This window comes from Onychostruthus taczanowskii, unplaced genomic scaffold (genome assembly GCF_017590055.1).
Source record: "Onychostruthus taczanowskii isolate IOZ18803 unplaced genomic scaffold, ASM1759005v1 scaffold38, whole genome shotgun sequence".
Classification (NCBI taxonomy): Eukaryota; Metazoa; Chordata; class Aves; order Passeriformes; family Passeridae; genus Onychostruthus; species Onychostruthus taczanowskii.
Window position 1 is genome coordinate 3,015,403 of NW_024501237.1, and position 26,527 is coordinate 3,041,929.

Below are 26,527 nucleotides of genomic sequence, written 5' to 3' on the forward strand. Positions count from 1 at the left end.
TAAACAGTAGCAGAAAGCTTATTCCTGCTAATTGTACTGTCAGTGGGCATGAATTGTCATTATGTGTACATTCTGGTGGTATAGTTGGAATATCCTCTCATATTTTGTTTGAAAAGAGGCAAAAAGTCTTGTGTTTAAAACCAGGAAATCTCATGCATTCTTGCAAGGAGGCTTATGCTGTATGTTCATAGGGCAAACTGGAGTAGGATGGCCCAGTCCTGTACCTAAGAAGAAAAAAGCCAGGGGAACAGCTCCGGGGAAGGGACCTGGGTGCCCTGGGGGGACAGTAAGGTGGACACGAGCCAGCAGTGGACCTGGCAGCAAGGAAGATTTGACAGCAGTCTGGGCAGTATCAGCAGAAGCAGAGCTAGCAGGAGGAGGAAAGTGATTAATGTCTTCTGCTTAACATTTTTTAGACCATATTCCAAACATTGTGTCCTTTAACAAACAAAAACCCACCAAACCCAGGAAGTGGAGATAATACTAATGTGAGTTGAGCAAAGGGTCGCTAAGGGGTTGAGGAGCTAGAACACTTGCCCTTTGAGGAGAGGCAGAGAAAATGGGGCTCGTTCAGCTGGGAGAAGGGACAGACTGGGGAGCACTGAAGGGCAGCCTGCTCCTACATTAACAGCTTTGAAATCCCCAGACTCCCATAATCACACAGATTCCCTGACTTTCAGTGGACCTTCCTCCCTAATTCCACTACTTTTGGAAGGAGAGTGTAGCAAGTGGAAGGACTTGAGGATTTTCTTTGTGTCGACCAGCTGCAACTCTTGACTTGAAAAAAATACAGGAAACACAAATTCAATTAATACTCCTCCCATCCCCATAGTCAGTTTTTAGAAGGTTAGGAAGATATGCAAGAATTAAGAAAACATACTTAGCTCCTTAGTACTTAACTCCTCTGCCAACCTCAAGGCCCCAAAGTTTGTGGATGCTACTTCTGTCAGTAGTCTTCTAAGATTGACTCTGAAATTGCAAAAATTCCTTCTTTAACTGCTAATTGTTGGGCTCTGGGTTTTGTTCAGCATGTACAATAAGGAGTCACTGTGTGATGTTCATTCCCCGTACCTGCTGCTGGTTTTTTGGCATCCCCAAGTGTGGGTACCATGGAAATCACAAAATACACTGCTCTGCATCTCAGAGACTCTCTAGATGTCTTAGCAGGACATCATTTACTCTCTCCAGTTACTTCCTCTGCTACAGTAGAAATAATTGCTTTTAACTACAAACCTCAGACCTTCCATATGGGTAGCTTGAGACCTGCCCTACATCCTTGAGCGTTTGCAAGGCAGCTGTCTTACCTACAACTGAGTTGTAAGTTATCTTTCTTTAAAGGAAAGATGTACACATTAAAGGTTACCCAGATTAATGCTTTGATCTGAATTGAAATATAGGGGTGAATTAAGTTTTTAGGTCAAAAGCAAAAGCTGTCTAGCTCAATTTTGAGCTTTTTTGAGAAAAAGCTAACCAAAACAATGATGTTTTTCTTGTTGAATATTTTACATTTTTAAACTAGCAGGAACAGTGTGCTCAGTGAATGGCACAATTTACTGCCTCTTTTTTTTAATACTTTACAGTGTACGTCATTGCAAAAGCGAGGTAGTCATTTGGTCCTTAATTTCTGATCGTGACTGCCTTAGAACTATTCATTGTCTTGCTATATATAGAAGTTGAATTGCCTTCCTTCAGCCCTAGTACTGTTCAGCAAGTGGTGGTCTCAGGAGAGAGCTTCCAGCACAGATGACATGCCTGAACATTATTGTGCTGCTCTGCACTTTGAAAGGAGAGGCAAAATAAGCTGTAAAGAGTAGCTGTCATTCCAGTGGTAGCACTGATACCCTCAGATCAGGGTTGAAATTAATTCTGCCGAAAAACCTCCATTTTCTTCTGAGCTTAAGGACGAATTCAGGTTTCCTGCAGTTCATCTGACATATTTCACCTTTCATGTCAGGAACTTCTTTTTGTGTACAAAATTTATTACTGCTAAAGCAGATGGCGATAATGCAGTTGGTAATACATAATGGATTTATCATTGTCTATTTGGAGAACAAAATAGTAATTTCATTTAGTAGCAATAAAATTCTGAGTTACAAATATTTTTCCCTCCATGTGTACAGATAATGTTTATATGTCTTTGGAACTGATACAGGAGGTACTCAATAATTAGGCATTAACCAAAAAAGATGGAGATACGCATCACTCTTGAATCAGAAGTTTTATGACAGAAAATCCTGTTTGTGTTATTTCTGTGTTTTCTGTGCCTGTGGTCTCACGAATAATTCAGTGTTTTATTTTAAATAATGTTTTTGAGCATTGTTGGAAAACATGTCAGCACTATATTTCCAGAAGAGTGTCAGTGGTGAAACTGAGCATTCTGTTCTTAAGAAAGGAGCAGGTTAATTGTCCAGGCATTTAAACGACCTGCAGATTGAGTGGGTTGTACCAGAAGGGTGGACTGCTCAGATGTGTTAGTGATGCTCAGCTGAGTCAGAGCTCTCTTTTTGGTGCAGGTATTTTTGGGCAGAAGCTGGAAGACACTGTGCGGTACGAGAAGCGCTATGGGAACCGCCTGGCTCCCATGCTGGTGGAGCAGTGCGTGGACTTCATCCGCCAGCGGGGGCTGAAGGAGGAAGGCCTTTTCCGACTGCCCGGGCAGGCTAATCTCGTCAAGGAGCTACAGGATGCGTTTGACTGTGGAGAAAAGCCTTCCTTTGACAGGTAAAACCCTGCAGCTGTTCCCCACGCCCTGCAGCCGAGGCGGGGCACGGTGTGCTGGGCTGGCTGACCCGCAGTGCTGTAAAACACATGGCAGCAACAGACAGAATTTTTGTTTTTGTAGGTTTCTCTGTGTGTTTCCTATTACCGCTCTGAAATGTCTTCTTTTTTGTTCCGGACTTTGATGTCTGATTTCAAAGCGTTTCTGGAGAATTTCCTTTTGTGAAAAAGTTGGTTAGGAAAAGTATTGCTAATGTTTTGGCTTAATCAAAAATATCTGGATTGCCTTGATCTTAATATCATTTTAAATGCAGTGGTGATGCTGGCATTTAGTCAGTTCCACAAAGGAAGAATTATCACCAGTCTCAGTGTATTCTGTTATCTATAAAACTTAACTGGAAGGGAAGATACTTTCATGCATTTCTTTATAATTTTGGGCCTTTGGTCTTACAATGAAAGTCACTCTGACCATAAAAACAAACCTATGTGGTCTTGAGTGTCCACATCTTATTTGTATTCCAATATTTATGCAGAGAGTTTTACAGAGTTAATGAGAGTTTCTGGGCCAAGGAAAACCTGGTCCTGTTCAGACAGCTGGATATGACTTTACTCTCCTGTTAGTAATTGTAGTCTCCTGTGATTTTTGTACTGTCTTCCTGTAAGCATTGGCAGCAGTAGTCACATATCCAGAATGTCCAATCAGAGAAACAGAACCAGTGCCACATGGACTTTTTAACTCTGACCAGAATTACTATTATGGTCATGAAATTCCAATTCAGGAGACTGTTAGACAGTGGTTGTCCTCAGCACGTGCCCTAAGTGACATCCATATCGCACCCCCACAGTGGTGTCAGCATGCTTCACTGCATTTGTGGGCCCAGTGGGAATTAGGAGGAAGAGGCAGATTGCATTTATTATGTGAGACCTTTGTCTGATAGCAATCCAAGTAACAGGAAGGAAAGTGTAGCTTGATCTTTTAGTGCAAAAGCATGCCATAATTCAAACCTGATTGCTGGAAATCATTTAGGTGCCTCCATTCCCTGTTCCTGTGAAGTGAGCAGATTCATTAAGTTTGAAGGTTTGTCCATCAGATGTGCAGAAGGCAGACACCTGTAATGTTCTTTCATCTCCAACAGTTTCCTCAGTCCTGACACTCACTTTAAAAGAAAAGTTGAGAATTTATAATGCTCTCAAAAAGTGACTTGTCTTCCTATAGGGTTTATTAGTTTCTCATTTGAAGGTGAGTTGGGATAATTGATGAGTAAATGGCTTTATGAGCCAGAGGACTATGGGAAGTGACTTTGTTAGCTGATAAGTGTTTATGGCACGCTCACTTACTGTTTAAATACCATGAAACTTATTTAAAAATGGTGAAGCAGCATCTACATTTCCTTACTTGGATATTATGATAAATATTACTGATAATGTCTGTCTCTGCCAAAGGGTAGGCGAGTGGCAGAAACAAAAGGTTATTTTTTCTGTGCCTGTAAACCAAATAATTGTAGAGGAAATGCTTAAGAAAACAAGCCACCCTGAACTGTGGGAAGATGATGTACTGAACACCCCACTGAGAGGTACAGCTTGAAGGAAGTGCACAAATTCTGACTACTCCAAATGAATGAGACCAGGGCTCAGCTGCACTAATTTTTTTTCAAGGTTATCTAGCAGCATCTGTAGCACAGACTAATGAGCCCCATGAACAGGTATGCTGGCTGAGCTTTAGCAGATGAAAAGGAGAAGAGATTTTACATGCTACTGCTGTGAAGGATGCACGTAATTTCTATTCTAGCAATTAGAAACAGCAGCAGGAGCTGCCTATAAATCGCTGGTCCTGCAGTTCTTCTTCTGAAGCTCAGAATTTATAGAACACTGACCTTGTACGTCCCCATGTCTTGCACAGAGTGCTTTTCCTGTTTACTTTTTCACATTTGAGTTTGGAAAGGTGTTCAGGTGCAGCAGTGGTCCAGAAGTCAAGCAGACAAACTCTGATCTCTGCATTGTTTCCATTGGGCATCTGCTTTTTTCCTCCAACCTTTTGTTCCATTTGTAAACTCTTGAGGTGAAGTTCATTTCACAGTAGTACCTGTGAGTAGAGTACATGTGTGATGACCTTGGTTTGGGGTGACTTTTCATTGTGCTGAACAGCAGCATGGGTTCTCTTTGGTAAGCTGAGCTCTTGGAAAGTGGCCACAGTATGGAAAGTGCTGTTGAGGAAGAAAAAACCACATACATTAGGCATCCATGCTTACTTTTTCTTGTTAATCTCTAGATCCACTGTGTTTAATATGTAATTTATTACATGTTAATGTAATTAATTTATTACATATTAAAGTAATAATAATATATAATTTATTACATGTTATTATTAGCCAAAAGTCCCATCATGCAAAATCCACCCATGTTCTCTCTATTAATTTACATCAGTAGTAATGGAGAGATTTTTGCAGTTAGAGCAGAGCTGACATTTTTGTTCCTGGGGCATGGAACACAATGGAATACAGGTCACACTTCCGTAGCGGTGCTGGGTCACTGGCTCTGACAGGGAGAAAGACTGGCTGCTGTCATCAGTGTTGGAACTAACACAAAGAGCTGATGTTTGAGGAGTAGACCAAGCACAAGCAGAGCAAATAAAGCAAATTAGAAACAAGAAGGGGAACAGCTTCACTCAAAAGAAAATGCAGCCCTATTTTGAAACATATAAAACATATCTGAGAAATAGTTGTTTTTATGTGAGTTAGGGGCTGGGGGTTCCAGTACTGAAATAATTTATAAAAAACATAGTGGAAAAACCCTCCACTTAACTTTTGATCTTGATGTTATGGTTGGAATAAGATGTTGCTGAAAAATTGTGTATGAGAATGGAACGAGTGTTAAAAAATTTTCAGTCTCAGGGACTGAGAAAATCCTGTGTCTGATCTGAAACACCCAATACCCCAGGCCCCTTCTTAAAAAAACTGGAACACCATCATTTCTTGATGATCAGTATTGGAAAGGTGAGGTGCAGCTGCTGCAGCTGAAAATTGCTGAGGCCTTTTGTATGAAGAAAAACGCAACGCCTCAAAATTGTGTGTCAGTTTAGAAACAAAAATCAATAAATACCTCACTCCCTCTGAATGTATCTGCACATATTGTGAAATTTGCTTTAAGGAACTAGCTGTGCAATTAGGCAATCACTCATGCTTGCTATTATTTGAAATATCCTTGGTATTTCCAGTACAGCTCCACCTCTGTGTAAAATTGTCGCCTCCAGGGAATCCATTTTCTTCCCCCTTGGGGTGTTTTCTTCTCTGTTCTTGTGTGGCTTATGTTTTACTTATAAAGTCCCTCATCTCCTTTACAAATCATACATTTGTAATGACACAGAGTGAATTATGACCATTTGTTCTGTGAAATTAGCACAGAGAATATGGCACTGCATAAGGAAAATTGCATAAGGATTTGTTCTCCAGTTTTTACCTCGGAGGGGTAAAAATTTGATTTCTTTTTCTATATTGCCTCTTTTCATCTGCTGTTCGTCACAATTACTACCAGATGACATGTGAGATAAGATTGCTCAGGGAGAAAAAATATTTGAAATGTCACTGAAACAAATATTAATAAAAAAATTAATGTGATTGATGTGTGTGGCTTGGATTTTCATAAATATTACTGATGTGCATAGTTGTTCAGTGGTTCAGAGAGTTTAAAACTTGCATAGCTCACCCGCCAGCATTTGTGTGCGTGCACAAGAGAGAAGGAGAGCACATAAATGCATGTTCAGCAAAACAAAATCCCTCGTACATTCTCTTATGGGTGTGAATTGCTCTAAAAATGTTACTGCTCTGGTCACCATTGCAGTCAGCTGAGAAAAAGGGTACCTGAGTTGGTAGTGTGTGACAGCTGGCAAATGCTTATTCACTGGAGCCAGGTAATCCAAAATGTAAAACTGCTATGTTCCTAGGCATTAAATCACTGGGATTGTTGAAGAAAAATAAGACAATGACGAGAATGAGGTGAGAAGGAGGACATGCACAATTCTTTTTCTCCTCCAGAGGAGGAGAAAAATTTTAAAAGAATGTTTTAAAATTGTGGTAAATGATGGAAATGGGACTTGTCTCATTTGGGCTGCAGTCTGCATTGGCACTATGCAGATGGTAAGCAGAAAACACTGGTTGTAAAAATTGTTCTTTGTTTTTCAGATCCAAGCCTGTACATAAGAATTTGTTTAGAAGCAAATAGTTTCCCACAAAGAAGAGGCTTCATATGCCTTCCTACTGGCAAAGTGCAGTAATCCCTTAAACTCCACATTTTTATGTGAAATGAAGTCTTTACTCAAAAGCTTGTTCCTGCCAAACACAAATGGCCTTAGGCCTGTGAAAATTCCTGTTTGTTTCTGCTGGTTCCAGTCTCTCTTCCCTGATCCTTTCAATCTGCTCATCAGCTATGCCTCTGGACCCACTTCCATGTCCTTTCCAATTCCAGCCCTTATTCTAACCAGCTAACAGAAATAGTCTCTGCATATGGCACAACTTAAAGACCTAGTCTAGCAATTAAATACACATTAGGAGACATATCTAGTGTGATGCAAGGGTCATTAAATCAGTTTAATTGGTGTCCTGTTGTGTTTTTAGTTGGGTTTGATGTCCTCAGAGTATTTTTAGTTACTGGCAGTGAATGAACATTTGTAGTTACTTGGCATAAATTTCAGTTTCAGACATGCTTGGTTTGTAAGCTGTGATTGAAACAAAAAAAGAAAAGGCAGCTACATATTTCATTTGCCAGTGACCAATGATTTCTCAGAGAGCCATGGTCACCTTTAAGAAAGAATGACATTTTGTTGCCATGTGCAAGGTCTGAGAGAGTAGTTTTTTCAAGCATTTTTATCCAGGTTGCAAAATTGGTGGCTTTTTCTTCCGGTAAACAAGAACAGGTGGGTTATTTGTTGTTGGTTTCCATGTTTTTACATATGATTACAATCCCTGAAAAATCTTGGAGAAATTCATATTTCTCCATATCAGGAGAAATCTCATATCAGGAGAAAATAATTGCCAGTATATTCAGTGGAGCTGGTAGATCTTTTTCCTAGAGGGAACCCTTCTGTTTCTTAGACCTCTGCCCACCTTACCTGAAAGCGTTTGTGCCACTTTAAGGATCTGTATTTTTGGAAGTAATTTTTAACATCCTTCCCCATAGAGTTTGTCTTTTTCCTTGTCCTAAATTGCTGTCTTCATTGCTGTTCTTAAAGCCTTTATAAACCTGCATAAATTGGCTGCTGTTACAATTACTGCAGTTTGTACCTAACTTGGAAATAGAGTCTGCCAGTCTTCAGTATTCCTTGTGGGCTGTGGAAGGTAGCGAGCTTTGTAAAAATGGTGAGCACAAGGACAAAGGAGCAGGATTGGTTTGCTTTATTTCTCTGTCTAAACCAAAAAACAAGAATAGAAATCAGTTGTTAGCTTACACTAGAGCCAGACTGGTAAATGCTTTCATATATGTTTCATGAGTTGTAGGCAAAATTTAATCTGGTACTTGAATGAAGCACAGGACTGCTTGCACTAGATCTCTGCATTATGTAGGAAAATTATATAGAGTAATGCTTTGAAGATACCCACATAGAGGAAGAAAAATCACATAGCACATTAAGTTAACCTGACCTTTGAATTTCTGGATGAAAGCCTGTGTCCCAAAATCAGTCAAACTGGTACACAAACTGTAATGTTCTCCTTTGTTTTATTACCAGGACTCCTAAATTGAATTACAGCCTCACAGCTTATTGTTCCCTACTGTTTGTTCTTCATGCAAACTGTTTATGTGCCATCATGATCTAGAGCTATTTTTGGCAGGGCATTAATCTTTTTGTAATGTGACCTTGCCTTGTTAATACTTCCTCTCGGAGAGTTTATGAGGGGCTTGTTGGCTTTGTGCTCTGGAGCGCTGACTCCAGCTCTCTGAGCAGAGCACACTCTCTGCTGGTCCGAGTGTGAGGGTTGTGCCTGGATTTCTGGTGACCTGCTGGGCTTCGGGCATATTGTTTATGATAGAGGGAGTGAAAAACTCCAGGGAGTGTATTCGGTCTGACAGCCACTTCCACGGTGTGTGTGGTATCACAAAGGAAAGTGCTGTCAAAACAGCAACGCCACGAGAGATATTAATGACAAAGTTCAGATGAATGGGGCTTTAATGTGATGACTAAGGAGAGGCTGGGACACGTTTGCATTTGTCCTGCCTGTGCATGAACAGTGGGGGCATGCTCCTTTGGAAATGCCACCATGAATGCAGCATTAATATTTTGGTGAGATAAGTCATCTTGTCTCAGACCTCCCACCACAACATGCCAAAAGAGCTGTTCCTCAGCTTGCTGATGCTTTTTATGTTACGTCAAATTCCCCACTTTGTGCTTCGTCATTGCCATTTCAAGCTTGTAATTGTGCACTTGGAGAAAGTCTGCCTTGGTTAATGAGAGTTGTTCCAATTTAGATAACAGAGGATTTTCTGCCAGAATTGACATCCTGTTTTAATAAAAATTAATGAGTACTTCAAATCATGTTAATTATGAACATGTAATCATGAAACACTTTGATATTACACAGTCAGATAGCAAAAGAAATGTGACGATAGGTATAATCATTAAATTTCTGTAGCTGTAATGACTCTGGAATGTAGGCAAGGGCAGTGCTCAAGGGGGAAATTCTGCCCTGTCTTAAGCTGATCAGTTGTAACTGAAAAAAGTCCATGAGGAAAAGGTCCTCCATAGGCCTGCAAAGATCCATGTTTTAAAAACTGCACCAGTTTTCCTCAAGGCAGAAATCTAAGTGCTGTTGTTTGATTTAGACTGTCGATGGAACACTGTAGACTAAAAAGGGAAATAAATGCTCCCAGCCCTCCATTTCAGCACTTCTTTGAAACCTACAGCTGCCCTCTGTGGCTAAAAAGTGTTTAGTGGTATTTGTGGACTAAAACACCCAAAACACAGATGCATTAGGACTGGAGTCTGCCATTTAAAAATTTTCCCCTGTAATTTAAAGCAAAAGGTAAAAAAAGTAATACTACTTTGCAAGGTCTAAACAAGTCTGAGATTCTGAGAGGCAGTCTTTCAGTTACATTATTGATAAAAATATTGGCCACAGTTGCACTCAAGAAAGTTACTGGCTTTTGTCTAAATATTGATAAAGCAGAATTCAAAAATCCAGTTCTTAAAGAGCTTGGCAAGCAGTATGTCTGTGTATGCAGGCTGTCTTTATTTTGTTTGTGCTTCCCAAATCTGTAGGGTGATTTCTGTACAGATAGATTAAATGTTAAGAAGTAGTCCAGTACCGTTAAGGGAAAAAAAACGAACAAATGTTCCAAAATCTTACTTTGCGACCCCACCATCTTGTGGTAGTCTGTGGTATTGCCATAGAAAATAATAATTGAAAAATTAGTTTTAAATATTGTAAATGTGTCTCTGTCTGCTGAATGCGACCTGGGTTTCTAATCCCATCTTGTAAAACACCTTTCTATATACTTGTAAATACAGCATGTGCTTCAGGAAGTTAATTTGAGAGCAGCACTTCCCAGTTTCCTTCCTCCTCATCATCCTGTCTCCCCGTTTCTCTCTCTGTTCCTCCATGGTAGACCCACAAGTTTTGGCACTCAGCTTACCTCTCGCAGTGATAACCTAACAGTACTTCACACCAAAAAAAGAAAGTTTAGAAATTGCAATAATTTTCAAGGCTTCTGTCCCCTTCTTCAGCCTTTTTATTCTTCAGCTGCTGTGCCTGCTAGGAACAAGTATTCCACAGCAAGGACTGGTGTGAAATTATTCTTGCGTACTACATGAAGCATGATCCTGGCAGTACCAAGAAGGGAAGATGTAACTGTGTAATACCCTTACTGAGAGACCTGTGTGCCAACTTCTAATTATTCTTCAGTAATTTCCCTCACTTAACTTGTTTGATTCTTCTATTTTAAAAGACCTCTCCAGTTTTATGCAAATAAACTCTGTAAAGATATGGTTAAATGCTTCAGCAGGGTGTGAGGAGTTTCCTTGTTTAAATAAAAAAGCAGTAATAATAAAATCTTCAGAATGACGATCAGTGCTGAGTTGAGATTAGGCAGAGACAGAGGTTAGAGGCCAAATCTGAGCTAGCATTTGAAATCTCATTAAAGAGTACAATCATGCCTAGTTTCATGCTAGTAGTTCCCCACATTTGTTATATATGTATCCAGAAACTGTTGAGGGTAGGTAATCACCGTTTTGAACTCAAGCCACTCTACAACAGAGGGTTGTAATCAAGAGATTAGAATTGGAACTTTCTTTAAAAATGTGGGTTTGCATTAGTATTTTGTGGAGTATTTTATAGAGTTTCTCTAGAAAAAGCTTTTTGGAATTTGTGGTGGGAATTACTCATTTTGGAATTAGAAATGTTTTTCTGCACATTCATTTTGAGGAGTTTGGTGGTGGTGGACATTCAGACATAGGCAGTGCTTTATCATCTCTCTTCTTCTGACATACCATACCACATTACTCTAAGGCTGTTCCCACCATTCCTGTTAAGATTTAACTTAGTAAAAGCTGTTACTGTTTTAACAGATTATTCCAAAATAATGATTAACATATCTAGCAAAGCTTAAGGGCATTAAATACCAATGGCTCCCTTTGAGACACTTGGTTTAAATAAAAATACTCCATGTGTGAAGTCTGCAAAGAAAAATACATAATAGTGCACATTGTAGACATGTGTGTGCATTTCGTCTTTCTTATTAATGAAATGAGCAAAATGTAGTGCCCCCTTCTGTGATTTTTCAGAAATCAGAGGGAAAATACAGCAGCTTGCAGTACAATTCTTTATCTGAGCCAGGGAAAGCATGTAGAACATTCCAGTAAGGATTTGAATAAATGCTTGAGTAGCTAAACCCAGGGATGGAGCCAGACATAATGCAAGAGAGATTTCTTCATGCTAACTTGTGCCTTATATCTAATTTCTACTTACTTATTTTTAGATAAGTACTGCTAAGTTAACAAGAGTGTAATTTACACATCACAGGAACATTGAAGCAAGTGTGATTGCATTGTCTGAACTTGTGATTGTGATCCTTCTCCCTGTGTTACTTTTAGTGTGCCTGATAAACAGCTGAGGTTCCTATTAGCTGTATCTAAAAACCCCTTAAATTTCTGCAAATGCAGTTATGGGAGGCACATGTCTTATCAGGCCTTTGACTGCTGGCCCTGTGATGTTGCCTGTTTGTTGCCTCAGCTTATTTGGTACAGGATAGAGCTAAAACTTATTTCCTAGAGATTTGTGGTTCTGAGTGTAAAGTTTTTTCCAGGTTTTCAGTGTAAGAGTACAGCTAAAAGGCGCAGTAGTCAATTAGTGGAATCCCACAGGAAAAATACGCATATCAGGGAAAGATCTGTAATTCCAGTAGGTAGATTTCAACTAAATACCTGTGGTATGTATGGTTTCCTTTAAAACCTGCTTCTTGAATACTGGTAACAGAGGATGTGGTGATAAAACGGAATTGAGACACACTGGGCATGTTTTGGGAGCTGGGGCCATCTCTAGTAGGACAAAAATTCCCAGTGTGTAAATGCCTTGTTTCTAGCTCAGGTGAAAATGAGAAGTGTCATTTAGGATGGATTTTGCATGTCTGAAGGGAGGTGCTTGTCAACAAGAGGCAGGATCTATCTCCTCCATACCTGTCTCTACAAACAGGGCCTTATGTGTAATTATTTATGGTAATAAATCACTGGAGTTGATGGACATTTGCCTCTGGGTATCCTGAGTTCTTTATAGGACAAAAAAATCCAACAAAAACCAGATTACTGGTAGGGTTTGTAAATGTATATATTGGTGATGAGTAAAATGTGAGGTGGCAGGGGAAAAGTGGCAGGTTTTAGCTTGTCAGTCTCACAGTATCATCCTGATTCACATTAATGACTTCTTGTATTTCACCCCAACAGCAACACAGATGTGCACACCGTGGCTTCACTGCTCAAGCTGTACCTTAGGGAGCTCCCAGAACCAGTTGTACCATATGCAAAATATGAAGATTTTCTTTCCTGTGCCAAAATGCTCAGCAAGGAGGAAGAAACGGTGAGTTGGTAACTCAAGTAAGGTGAAATAAAAGGCTGTTCCAGTTTTCAGGAGGAGAGAAGCTGGTGGTTGTCCTAATTTAAATGAGCATCTATTAATTGAAGCAGGTTTTGTATGAGAATTCTTGTCACCTGGGTCCTTGGGAGTGCTAAATAAAAGTGTGTAGCATAACCTTAGCTGTATTTGTTGCATGTCACTGAATCCAGTAGTCAACAGCTTCCATTTTGCACGGAAGAGATGTGTATTTTCATGGATTAGACTCTGAACTGTAAGAGGAAGGGTCTTGATGGTTGCTGTTAAATCAGGAGCCATTTATTAGTCACAATCTACTGTAGACCAGAACTGGGTAAAATAACCAAATAGTTTCTTGCAGGAAATGCCAGCTAGTTCAAACCAGAACTGTTCGTGTAAGGCTTAGCCTCGTTATAAGCAGGAGGAATGGAGCTGCTGGTCAGAAAAGGAAGAATGAAAGAAAAAGACAAGACAAGACAAGACAGTTATTTTCTTGTTTATTTTTTCCAGAGCCGATCCATGTTAGCCTAATCCAAAATGGGTTCTACAAATTGTTCCTGATCATAACCTATATTTAATGCTGCATTTTCAGTGGTGTGTCTGTTGTCTTGTAGTAATTTGAATTGCTGACTTTTTTTTAATCTCTGATAAAATATTAAATAACTGTGCCTACTCACTCTTTATTTTTCCTTAAACCTCTTAAAGGGCCTGAAAGAACTGGTGAAGCAAGTGAAGAGCCTGCCAGCTGTCAATTACAATCTGCTGAAATACATCTGTAGGTGAGTGTTCTTGCAAGAATATCACAATGGTATTTATAAGTGTGAGCTGACAGACCTGTCTGTCTATGTGCCCTGAAGGAAAAACATTACTCACACTTCCAAGGACTGGAGAACTCAAGTGAAAGTACTAAAATGGTAGGTTTACTGCATGACTAATTAGTAATTTACTCTATCAAGATTGTGGCTTTTCTTTTATAAGCAGGAAAGAAGTGCAAGAAAGTAGAAGTTAATATATTATGTCCTCTTGATAGGACCTTGTTTTTCCCATTTCTAACTGCAGTTACTGGCTTTGTTTGCATTTAGAATGCAATGCTTAAACTATTTTAAGAAACAATCACATGATTTGACTTTTTTTTTCTAGTTTTCCTCCTTACATGTTCCCTAAAGATCTCTTTCTTCCCCACAGGTTCCTTGATGAAGTCCAGTCATATTCAGGTGTAAACAAAATGAGTGTGCAAAACCTGGCTACAGTTTTTGGCCCCAACATCCTGCGCCCCAAAGTGGAAGATCCTCTGACTATAATGGAGGGTGAGCTTACTGTACATAATTTGTAAGAGAAAAGAAGAAATGTCTTTAGGTTTATTACCAGCACATAACAGTCTGTCCAGTAAGTTCCATATATCTGTTATATAGAGACAGAAATTTTCAACCTGAATGAGCTTTTGGGTTAAATCTTGCAGGCTAGAGTGAAAGGTACTGAGACGTGCAGCATTGCAAGCAGACTTCGCATGAGATCGTTTTGCCTTGGCAGCTTTACTAAACATGGACCTTCTCTCTCAGAACTTCCTGCAAGCATGGCATGTTCTTACTCAGCACGTGCAGTTGGAGTGCAGTTAATATTTCACCTGTGGTTCTTGAGGACAAGCAAGAGCTCAGGCTCACACTGCAGTGACCCGTGTAGAACCCCCACGAGGCAGTTGCATATTGCATGCCTTCCTGAACAGCAGGAATCAATTTACCAGCTGCATGCCCTCATTACAGCCATGTTCAGCTGTAGCATTTTGCTGTGATTAAGACAAAAATACGGACGTGACAATGTCCTCCTATGACTGACTTCCTTCTAGTCTTAGTCTTTGTGATTTCAACTCTGCATGAAGTACACAATGCCTTTTCTGCCATCAAACATGTTTTGTTTAATGCGGAGGATTTACTCAGCTTTCTCAAAAATTAGGGCTCTACATAGACTGTGCACTGAAAATTTTAAAAATGCAGTTTTCATCGTTTATTTCATAGTGTATGGAATTATTCTTTTCTGGTGAGAAGCTTTTTCTCTTCCCAGATACAATTCCCTCTATACTTTGTTCATTCACTTGTTTTTCTGAAGCCTTACTTTTTCTCCTCCTTCTTTTTAATTCTTATGACAATGACCATGCTGTTGTGAACAGAAACATGGTATTTCCAAATCATGTATGAAATCTGTGAATACTGTCTGGAGCAACTCTCCAGCCTGCTTATCAACAGCCCTTAGAATTACAATTGCAGTGCCTGTTGCAGGAAACAGGATGGATACTACATTCTCTGTAGGAAAACACATAACACTTTTTAAACTGTTGAGAAATGGGTTTGATTAAACAGATTCGTGACCTCTTCTAAGCATTACTATAAGATTTAACATAAGACAGTGTGATTTGCAATTGGGCTACACATACACATACTTAAATGTATAGGGACCTTGAACAAAGACTACACATTGATTGATGCCTGATTTGCAATTGGGCTACACATATTTAAATGTATAGGGACCTTGAACAAAGACTACACATTGATTGATGCTCATGGCTACCCTTCGTCATTTCTCTTTGCCTTTTGGAAGATATAGAGTGCTTTTCTTGCACAGTCATTCAAAATAAAACATGCAGCTCTGGGGAACCATATCTTTATGATGGGGATGAGGAGTTGGTTTTGTTTGATTCAGCAGAGATTTCCTTCAGAATTCAAGCCACAGGGAATTTTTTTCCTGTCAAATGCAGACATAAAAGTTGCCTAAGGACAAAGCAATGCTTGTAGTAAAGTTCTGCACACAACAGGTAATGTTCTCAGAAGGAATGCAGCTAAGTGTGCCAGGGGATTAGCTAAATGAATTTTCCTACTGCCTAGTTCTAAAGTATCATTTTGCCTCAGCAAACAAACAAGTAAGAACAGATAAAAAAGATACTGAGTATCCATGTTGAATTGACTGGGTACTTGTATTTTAAAAGGATGGGGTATAAAATCCAGAGTATTACAAAGGAATTGATGTGAAATGATTTTGCACAGTGGGAATTTATTGATTAGAAGAGCACAGCATGCCTCTCAAAACTTTTAGCAGTTTAAAAATGAGGTGGTTATTATAATTACCTTGACCTTGTTGCTGAAGTATTCTTAATAAACCATAATGAGGGTCTGGTTAGCAAAATAGAGTTGCACATCTTTGTCATGCCAAGTCCAGTTCTAAATGCTGGTGTGTAAATTACAGTGCAGTCAAGTGGTGTGCACACCAAGGGGCTGTTCTTTCAGAGGAAAGGTGACCATCTATTACAGCAAGCAGCAAGCTGTGGTCCTGCATTACTTCCATAGAGTGCTGTAACGTGGCTGAGTTCTCTGGCTGCGTGCAGTCTCACCATGGAGTGGTTAAATGCATTCACATTAAATTAATTCTGTCTCATTACTGCACTGTTTTGCTTCACAAGACTAAAATGTCTGTTCCAGCAGTGCAAATCCCTTGCCTGCCCATTTGCTGTTAAACTATCAAACACAAGTGCTGTGCCAGAATGAGACTTTGGTTTTAAAACATTCGCCACATTGAGTGGAAAGCCATAGTTTAGAATGATGTTACCATGTTCTGCTCATTATCTCCTCCTGTGGTCTTCATGGGATGCAGTTACTGTCATGGTAACAGCTTCTTTGCAATTGTTCCCATTGTTTTTAGGGGGTCTGTGAGGATTTGCTGGCTTGGTGTGATGGAAGGAAGAGATCATGCAGATGTGGCCCTTCAGCCTTGTTAAACATTCAGGGTGTTAGACAGATGGCTGCATTGTGTCAGTGTTTGTATAAGCTGAATGTTTGCTAAGTATTTGTGGAATCTGGGAGATAAAATGTATTTATGCCTTAAGTAAAACAGACCATTCACAACCACGTGCTTGGTGTCACCTTTCAGGTACAGTAGTAGTCCAGCAGCTCATGTCAGTGATGATTAGCAAACATGAAGAGTTGTTTCCCAAGGATGTAGACCCTCAGATGGGGCCTGAGGTGTGCAACAACAACAATGAAATTCCAAAGAAAACCACTGCAGGTCAGCTACAGAACAAAGAGAACAACAATACCAAGGAGACGGCAGTGAGGCGCTGCTCTTGGGACACGCCCGAGTCTCCCCAAAGGGGAAGCATGGACTGTGAATCTCCGACTGCTCTGCCAGGCAGCAAGACAAACAGCCCCAGGAACAGCATCCAGAAACCAGATGTCACCAGGAGCCCACCACTCATGGTGAAAAAAAATCCTGCTTTTAATAAAGGTAGCGGCATAGTCACCAACGGGTCCTTCAGCAGCTCTGTGGAGGGCCCGGAGAAGAGCCAGGCCGTACCAAACTGCTCCCTGCAAACCAGGAGAACGTCGTCCCTGAAAGGGCCGGTGACCAAGATGGGGACACACAGCGTGCAGAACGGAGGGGTGCGCATGGGCGTGACCAGCACGGACGGGCACAGCAGCGCCCTCGGCAGCCAGAGCCCGGGCTGGGCGCCCAATGGCTACGTCACTCTGAGGGACAACAAGCAGAGGGAGCCATCCGTGGGTGAGTCAGGCCAGCACAACAGGCTTTCCACCTACGACAATGTCCACCAGCAGTTCTCGATGGTGAACTCTGATGACAAACAGAGTGTGGACAGTGCCACCTGGTCCACGTCCTCGTGTGAGATATCTCTCCCGGAGCACTCCAACTCCTGTCGCTCGTCCACCACCACCTGCCCTGAGCAGGACTTTTACACAGGTAACTTCGAAGACTCTGTGCTGGATGGGCCACCCCACGAAGAGCTCTCTAACCCAGGTGACTATGAGAACAAAAGTGACAGGAGGAGCGTGGGGGGCCACAGCAGCCGAGCCACCAGCAGCAGCGATAACAGCGAAACGTTTGTGCCCAACAGTACCAACAACCACAGTGCTTTGCACAGCCTGGTGTCCAGCTTGAAGCAAGAAATGGCCAAGCAAAAACTAGAATATGAGACAAGGATAAAAAGGTAAGATGGTTCGGCGCTCTGCCATCTGACTTTGCAGAGTAAATCCAAGTTTTTCCTCTCGTGAATTACAGTAGCTGTAGTCACTACTGTGTCACTCACTAGGTGCTTGCCAATGGTTTGTCATCTTTCAGTGTTGACATTGCTTCAGTGCTACTGTGAGCCAAAGGAGTGTTTCTCAGAGCAGTTGTTTGTCATGGTTGTGACATGTTATTCTGTTGGTGTCAAAAGTAAAGCCAGAACCTTTTGAGTGGGTGTCTGTGTATAAAATCTAATTAACAAAATTAGCAAAATCAGTAGCTTTTCACAGTGTTTTCATTAGCTCATGCCTATGCTCGAGAGAAAGGCAACTGAGTGTCACCTTTCAGTGAAAGCAATGTTGTGGCATATTCCACTTGTAGTTTTTGGGACTGGGGAGACTGCTGGACTCCTTTGCAGTCCTCATTCTTCTTGAGAAAGTGCAGCATCTGGGAGTTACCTCTGCTCATCTTTGTGTCTTTGCTCTGCTGCCGAGCCTTTCCTTCAAAGCTCAGACCAGTTAAAAGAGGGCAAGGGAAGGATGTGTCTTTGTCTACAGATAGTGCAGTCTCTCCTCATACAGAGCAAGGTTGCAGCGGTGGGTGGCTGTAGTGATCAGTGAATAACCTCAAAGTCTGGGCTGAGCATTAATTAATGCACTCAGCAGTGCAGAGCTGAATGTGCTCTCTTTGTTATAAAGGTTCTTCAGCCAAGCTGTTCAGGACTTTCTGTTCTCACCTCTGTTACACAGCAGCTGTATTGCAGTGGTACCTCTGGCACTGCAAGTCATAGATCACAGCATGAGAGCTGCTGGCAACAGCAGCTGCCAGTCAAAGTGCAACCCGCAGAGTGTTGCAGTCTTTCACCTGAATCACTCTTTCCAGCAGAGTGTGCAGTGTAATGAAGCACTTCATGTATGGTTTAATATGTGTGCTGACTGTGTTTAGTACCACTAACATCATAGGAGGTTTGGGTTGGAATGGACCTTAAAGATGATCCAGTTCCAACCCCCTGCCATGGGCAGGCACACCTCCCACAAAACCAAATTGCTCAGAGGCCCATCCAGCCTGGCTTTGAGCACAGCCAGGGATGGGGCATCCACAGCCTCTCTGGGCAAGCTCTGCCAGAGCCTCAGCACCATCACAGTAAAGAATTTATTCCAAGCATCTCATCTAAACCTACTCTCTTCCAGTCTGAAGCCATTCCCCAGTGTCCTATCACTATGCCTCCTGATGAAGGGTCCCTCTGGCTTCCCTGTCAGCCCCCTTCAGATAGTGGAAGGCTTTAATGAGATCTCCATACAACCTTCCCTTCTCCAGGCTGAACAGCCCAAACTTTCTCAGCCTGTTCTTGTAGGGGAGGTACTCCAGTCCTCTTATAACTCCATGGTCCTCCTCTGGACTTGCTCCAACAGGTCCATGTCCTTCTTATGCTGGGGACACCAGAGCTGGACACAGCACTCCAGGTGGGGTCTCACTAGAGCAGAGCAGAGGGGCAGAATCCCCTCCCTCACCCTGCTGCCCACGCTGCCTTGGATGCAGCCCAGGATAAAACTGGCTTTCTGGGCTGTGGGCACGCATCACCAACTCATGATGAGTTTTTCATCAACCATCACTCCCAAGACCTCCTCAGCAGGGCTGCTCTCAGTTCTTCTCTGTCAGCCTGTAGGTGTCCCTGGGGTTGCCATGGCACAGGTGTAGGACCTCGCTTTACTGAACGTCATGACAGCCGTATTTACAGATACATGCAGGTCCATAATGGCAAATAAATACAGGTTGGTCAGCTGAAGAAAGGAGATTAGCAGTGAAACAAAGGCATTCAGGGCACTATTCTGACCCTGTGGGTAACACTACTACAACTAGCAGCAGCTGGGTGTCAACACTTCAGGAAGTAAAGGGAATAGTTAGCCTAATCCTGGAGAATGAGATGGAGCTGTTTGCTACTGTGCCTTTTGCTGTTCAAAGGCATTTTCTAAATGAGCTACCAAAGAGACAAAGGTATTTTTTTAACAAACTGCCAGACAGCTTGCCCTGTGAGAGCAGTTCATGGATGAAGCCATGGTTTGTAGATATGCCCATCAGAAATTCAGTCTAAACTTTAGAAATTAAAAGCTGTGTATGAATTTGTTGGTGGTGTGTGTTTCTGCTTGAGTGAGTGAGGAGTGCTGCTCAGGACCTGTCTGCTTTTATTTCCTTCATGCAGCCTGGAGCAGAGAAATCTCACCCTGGAGACTGAAATGATGGCCCTGCACGAAGAGCTGGATCAAGAGCGGAAGAAGTTCACAATGGTAGAAATCAAAATGCGTAACGCAGAGCGAGCGAAGGAGGATGCAGAGAAGAGGAACGATATGCTGCAGAAGGAAATGGAGCAGTTTTTCTCTACTTTTGGGGAATTGACAGTGGAGTCTCGCAGACCAGAAAGAGGCAACACCATCTGGATCCAGTGAGCTGTGGAAGAATAGGCTGTGGGACTTGAGGAAGGGCTTGGGGGTATTATACTGTATCAGGTGGCTGGTCACCTGTCTGAGGCTAGTACTCAACAAAATGTTACAAACCCTTGAAGGAGGAAATCATACATACATTAAGCAGTCATATCTACAGTGTGTACTTACCAAGTTATACTTTTTGAATGCTTCATGAGACTACTGTCAAGTGTTACAACTGGATATGTGTATATAAATTTAAAAACCACCTTAGAGCAAGAGATGTATCTGAAGAAATATTTTAATGCAAGTCTTGTATTTAAACTGGTAAATTGAGATGTTGTTGCAATCAAGCTTTATATAAAGGCTTTTCTCCCTTGCACTTAACATAATAAGCTATTTTTGGCATTGTGTTACCATCAGCTTATTTTGTATATCAAATGGTTTTTTTTGTTTTTGTTTTGTTACCCCTTTTGCTGGGGAGTGAAGATAAACAGATATGTTAAGGTAAATGTGTGGATGGTTAGCCCTGATTTGCGTCGCTTCCAAACAGACTGCAGGATTGAGAAACTGAAGTATGCCACGGGAAAAAGAAAGCAATACTGCTTTCACAGAATTGATGGCCAGGGGACAAAGTTCCAGGGCACCCCATTGTTAAATAACAAGTGAGGATATGAAGTCAGCCTAGACTGGGGACAGTGACAGAGGGATAAACAGCTGCTTGGGAAGAAACAACAGCTTGCTGTTTGGGAACAAACGTGAGTGACCGAGTAAGAAGCTGGGGAGAGGGACAAGGGGGACTTCAGGAGAAGTTCATCACATGACCTGAGTTTTGGTGTACCCTGAAGAAGCTCTGTGCCTGATCACTGCAGTTCAGAGCAGGGGTATTAACCAGTTGTTCAGACCATATTTGCATCTGACTTACCTCTGCAGTCTGGGTGAGGGTAAGTCCTTTTTGCGGTGCTGGTGAAGGGACACACAGGGAGGTTTAACTGGGGACTCTGGTAACCTTATGGATGTCAAAAACAACAACAACAACAACAACAACAAAAAAAAAAAAAAGTCCGTGGTAGAAGTTACTGGGGCAGCTGGCAACAAACAGTAAATAAGGAACAAAACACACCAACATATTCACCACTTGTATTTACAGTGCATATTAACAAGTTATCACGCTGTCATGAATGCTTCAAGAGATTATTGTCAAGTGTTACAACTGTGAAAGTTCCAGGCTCTCAGCATCACCAAGGGAGCACCTAGAGGGAACAGCCTGGAGTGTCACAGCATTCAGAGTGCCAATGGAAAAGAAACAGCAGATCCATCCTGTAAATTAATAATTTGTTTGGCATCTTTAAACACAGTAAGCATAACCTGTATTTTCTACACCATGGTAAGGATGTTTGGTTTTAACTTAGGGTTTAGGGCTGCAAGCAGTATTATTAGAGAGGGTTGTTGAGACATCTTGGCTTCCCTCTAGTGTCTCTTAAATATATTGCAATTATTTTTTAATTCCAGCTGAAAAAGATTGATGAAGGTGGCTTCAAAGAACCTTCTTGGTTATAATATGGATATTAAACAAGTATTAATTTGGTATGGGTATTACACTGGGAAGCAAACATGAGATTTTAAAATTCAGAGAAATACAGAGCATTACATGTGGTGCTTGTGGGTGCATTGTTTGTGTGTGGAGAGGTTCAAAGTTGTCAGGACAGCTGTTGTATTGATAGCTGTGAACATGTCCAGTGCACCTCCAGTCTGTGTGTAAATCAGAAAAAAGTCAGACAGGGAGAGATCAAGGTATGAGTTCCATGTTTTAAATCAGTCAGCAGCAATCACAACAGGTACCCACAATGGTGAGAGAAGGAAACAGATTACTGTGTTAATTCTGGTTTTTTAAATTGAGTGAGAGACCTTGATAACTGATGCAGTAGGCTTCACCATTTTACCAGTATCTGACATCTGTTGACATGACATCAAAGCCTGTGAGATAAGTATTTTGACTGGAATTCCTTTTTTTGCACTGGATGTACACAGTAGTGAAAGCTTCTGTCAAACCTTGTGTTAGGCAGGATTTGGCTGTTTGTTTGAAGCTTGACTTTGCCTGCATTTGAAGCTTACCTTCATGTTTCAAAAGGTGTTTCATACAGTTCATCAAAGAACGTTCAAATTCCAGTTATATGGCTAAGCACTGACACCCAAATTTCTTGCTTTGCAGTCCAGAACAAGACTTCACCTGACTGTCTTGTAGAAATCATCTGTGCAGAGGGGGAACTTGAGCAGGCACAGCAAACTTAGAAAATACCACTGACAGCAGATGTCCATTCCCACTATAATCCATCCAAAGTACCCCACTCCACCTGTGAGATTGCAGCAGCATTTAGGCTGTGGTAACAAAGGTTATTTATGCCCTTTAAATGGTCATCTTCATGCTCCTGTTACTGTCCTAGTTCTTCAAAAGCACAAAATCCTTGAAGTTTCTTACGGTCAGAATCTAACACTTGTCACTTGTCAGCTGGATGATACCATTCCCAGGTGGCCCACAACTCGTGTGCTGCTCTTTTCCCTTCAGCACGTCCAGCCTGTGTGTGAAGTGACCTGCTGGGGATGAAATGTGAAATGACATGCTGGTGGAACCAAGTGGCCAGAAGATAAAATCACGCTCCCTCTCATTCAGTGCAGTGGTAAGGGGCAAGATTTATTGACAAGATTAAGGTAAATGCAGACTGAGGCTGAAGGCTGTGAAAAAAAACTATAAGGATTTCATGCAGCAGGTAACAAATGCAGTAGATCAATGTATCTCATAAAGGCAGTTTTTAGGATTCTTAACTGCTGAGGTACTGAATATAGCTGAGACAGCTGGTTTTGTCACCAGTTTGTGTAATGAAACAAGTCAAGTCATTACAGGCCAAGCTAACAGTGCTACCTGCTGCAAGAGAGCACTGTGTTTCAAGTATCAATTAAAATATGGTTAATAAATTTGTTTTCAGCTCTTCCTCACAGGTCTGCGAGCTCCCCAAGTTAAAATCTGTTGTATGAGTTAACTAGCCAGCTCCAAGCTGAGAATGGCACAACAGCTCATTCCAGCACATTGTCCCTCTGCCTTATGCACAGCTCACAAGAGACAAGGCTTTTACAATTAATCAGCACAGGTGGTGGGAAAAAGTCTCTCAAGCAGATGACCTTCTGCTCCAATCCCAAGTGTCACATTACATCCGAAAGAATAATTTCAGGACACACAAGCAGGCTAGAGTTGAGGCACAGAATAGTTGAGGCACACTTAATCCCATCTCCAACCACATCCTGGGAGCACTGGGATGGGTGCTTATGCATACCCTTAGGTGGCTTTGCACAGCAGACTGGAGGAGTGGCAGACACACCCCATAATTCTTGAGTGTTAGATGCTGGTGTTCTGCTTTGAGAAGCTTTTTGTCTCCCCTTCTGTTTATGAGAGTTCTGCTACACATTTGGAGCATGCTCTGGTGCAGCAGAATAAATAAAGTTACTACATATCTTTGCCACATGTTATTTTAGCATCTCACACTTACCAACTCAGCATCAGTTTCCCAAACACAAAGATGAATAAATAAAATACCATGTGAAGGGATACACAATACTGGTGTTAGGTTTTCATAAGAACAAATAGGAAAGGAGCTTGCTGATATTACTGCTCTTAAGCAGTACTTGATCTAGTAGTTAAAGTGCTGGTCCAGAAATTTTTGAGAAAGATACAATTTCTTTAAAAAAACCCTAATATTTAACAAATATTTCTTGTGTAGCATCCCTAGTGGGATGGAACAGAGGCAGGGTAAGGACAGAGTGAATAAGCAGGTACAGTGATTTGCACATTTTGACAGGCCAGTCAAAACAGTGAGTTGCCTCCAGCTGCTCTACATTTGAACACTTCCCGGATGAGTGAAACTCCTAATTAATTTCCTTTCTTACTCTTAAGTCCCTCTGGAGTCTGTCCATTGAAGAGGAGAGCGCAGACTCTGTGCCCCTGGCAAATCTGCAAGGAAGCAGAGGAGATGGAAAGGGGAGACGGGCAAATAGAAATTAACACGTATTTGTGATGTGGGCATGCAAAAATAGAGGAAACAGATGGGAGAGACGAGGAAAACAAGGAAGTTAATATACCTGAAATTGCCACGTGTAGGTGGTAGTAACGTGCTCTCAGTTAAGAGCATTCTTTCTGAGAATGTTGCGTTATTCTTTCAGAGCTTTTTTGGCTCTAAATTGCTTTGTGGGCTGACACCAGGAGCTGGCTCAGCTGTTCCACGGATACCTGCCCTGCATTTGTCAGTCCTGTGTGCCAGCAGCGTGAGTTCCTGTGGGGAAGCACCCAAGCCATTGCCGTGGGAGTGACAGGAGGGAGGGAGCCCGGAAGGTCAGGCAGTTCCCCTGGGTTGCCCACACTCGCTCTGGAAGCTGCTCATGGCCCTGGACCGTCACCCAGCATCTCTGGAGCTGTGCTGCTCAGGAAATGAGAGTGATGCGGCAGATGCCCTGCTGGTGCAAATTGCCGTGGCTCTGCAGAGGTTTAGGTAGCGGTGGGAGACACTGAGAGCTTTCCTTGCCAGGCTTTTAGAAGCTGTCATAATGTGTGTAATTACAATTAGCGTTGGTGATCTGGTTTTATTGGGAAAAGGCTTGTCAGCAATAAAGCAGGTTTCATTAGTATGCCAGTAATAATGGAGAGTGCAAAAATTTTTTTGAGGCCAGAAACATGATCGTGATGCAAATGTATTCCTTGCTTTTTCCCAGAGGGATCCAGGATAATTAGCTTCATATGCAAGACAATTCCACTTTTGAATCTTATAAATGCAAGAACGGAAAACTCTTTCTACCTCTGTGTATTACTCTCTTCTTGAGAAGGAGGTTTAAAGTGATTAATGTTCAGTAGCACTTTCTGTTTAAAATACTATTATGAGCATGGCTGTAATTTTTTAAGTGTGTGGTATTTAGGAGGTGACTTGGCTTGGGACCAAAATAGGTAATTTTGAGCACCAGTATTTTCTCTGTTGCTCATGTGACAAAGGTACAATCTTGATTTTTTGGCCTTAAAAGTTAACATTTGCTGAAATGCAGTCTACAGTTCAGTAAAAATAGTGGTGATTGCTGAATGTAGCACTACTTGCAAATCAGTTTCCTAAACTGTAACAAAAAATTTTTCCAAATCTTCAGCACTGCTGAACTATGCCAGTAACTAGTATTTTTGATTGTGCATTCTGTGTATCAGGAGGAATGACAGAATGTGGATTTTGGCAGAGCAGGATGACAAATGTAGTGCTGTTCCCACTTTTAACCTAGACTGAGTACTCTGGTGAGGTTTTGCTTAATTTCCGCTTGCAGATGTGTACCTTGTGTAACAGTGAGACCTTACTCTTGAGGATATGTTGTGTGTGGAAAAAGTTACAAATTCACACCTCCCTCATTCCATAGAAGTTCCCATGAGTAGACATGCCTTAATACTAATAGGGCATGTGGCTAATGGATGTATTTGTATAGTTTAATGGTATTAATAGTGACTGTATCACAATTGACTTAATTTATATTCTTCTGTCTGACTGGAGGGACCTACATCAAAGGAGGCTGAAATGGAAAGTAAGCAGGGTATGAACCATGGCAGAAGTGAGGCATCTCTGGAGGCAATTCCAAAGGCCGTTAAGAGAACAGTTCATGAACTATTAATGTATTTCTGTGCTGCCAGCTAGGCCTGCTTTTCCCAAGGCCCAAAAGCACACAAAGCTATTAAAAACCTTGTCTAACAAGGAAAGAGGTGGAGACCTGATAGTATCTACTCAGGAGGATATGCTGAGTAAAGATGGACAGCTTTGGATGCCCTGGAGCCAGTGGGTGCTGGGCAGGTTTGCAGGACCAGGCACACATCCCAGTTGGGGCTCTCAGTCCCCAGTCCAGCCAATAAGCCCAAGTGGCATCTATTTTGGGAGCAGTTGTTCAGAAGAACTTTCGTCTTCTGTGTGGATTCTGTGTTCTTCTGTATTGGTTACACACACACATTAACAGTGTGACAGGTTTTCGTTCCCTGACATTTTCTGGGCAATTTTTAAGAAAATGTAAACAAATTACTTGTATTCTGCTTCTCTACTATTCAAGTTCTACTGTCAAGGCAAACAGGAAGAAAGAAGGAGGGAGAAAAAGAAAACCCAGCTACAGTTGTAGAATTTGTTTCTTTATTTATACCTTGTAATCTCAGTGGAGCTGTATAAACCCTATTCTTTGCAAACTTGTAATTCCAATGCACTGAAGCACACCTCAGGCAAGCTCTGTTCTCTGCTACTTTAGTTATGCATTACAGTACTT

The 26,527-nt window shown here is 41.6% G+C and overlaps 1 protein-coding gene across 7 annotated transcripts in view; it reads left to right on the forward strand.

Annotated features, from left to right (window-relative positions):
- ARHGAP24 (Rho GTPase activating protein 24) overlaps positions 1 to 20,721 on the forward strand; it is a 184,417-nt gene extending 163,696 nt beyond the window's left edge. For all 7 annotated transcript variants that reach the window (XM_041412122.1, XM_041412127.1, XM_041412124.1 and 4 more), the window contains 6 exons: positions 2,514 to 2,721; positions 12,641 to 12,773; positions 13,491 to 13,564; positions 13,971 to 14,092; positions 16,701 to 17,772; positions 19,990 to 20,721. In XM_041412122.1, coding sequence (XP_041268056.1) covers positions 2,514 to 2,721; positions 12,641 to 12,773; positions 13,491 to 13,564; positions 13,971 to 14,092; positions 16,701 to 17,772; positions 19,990 to 20,233 — 1,853 coding nt within the window. In that variant the 3' untranslated portion in view covers positions 20,234 to 20,721. The remainder of the gene's footprint in view (positions 1 to 2,513; positions 2,722 to 12,640; positions 12,774 to 13,490; positions 13,565 to 13,970; positions 14,093 to 16,700; positions 17,773 to 19,989) is intronic.
- Positions 20,722 to 26,527: the final 5,806 nt, after the last annotated feature.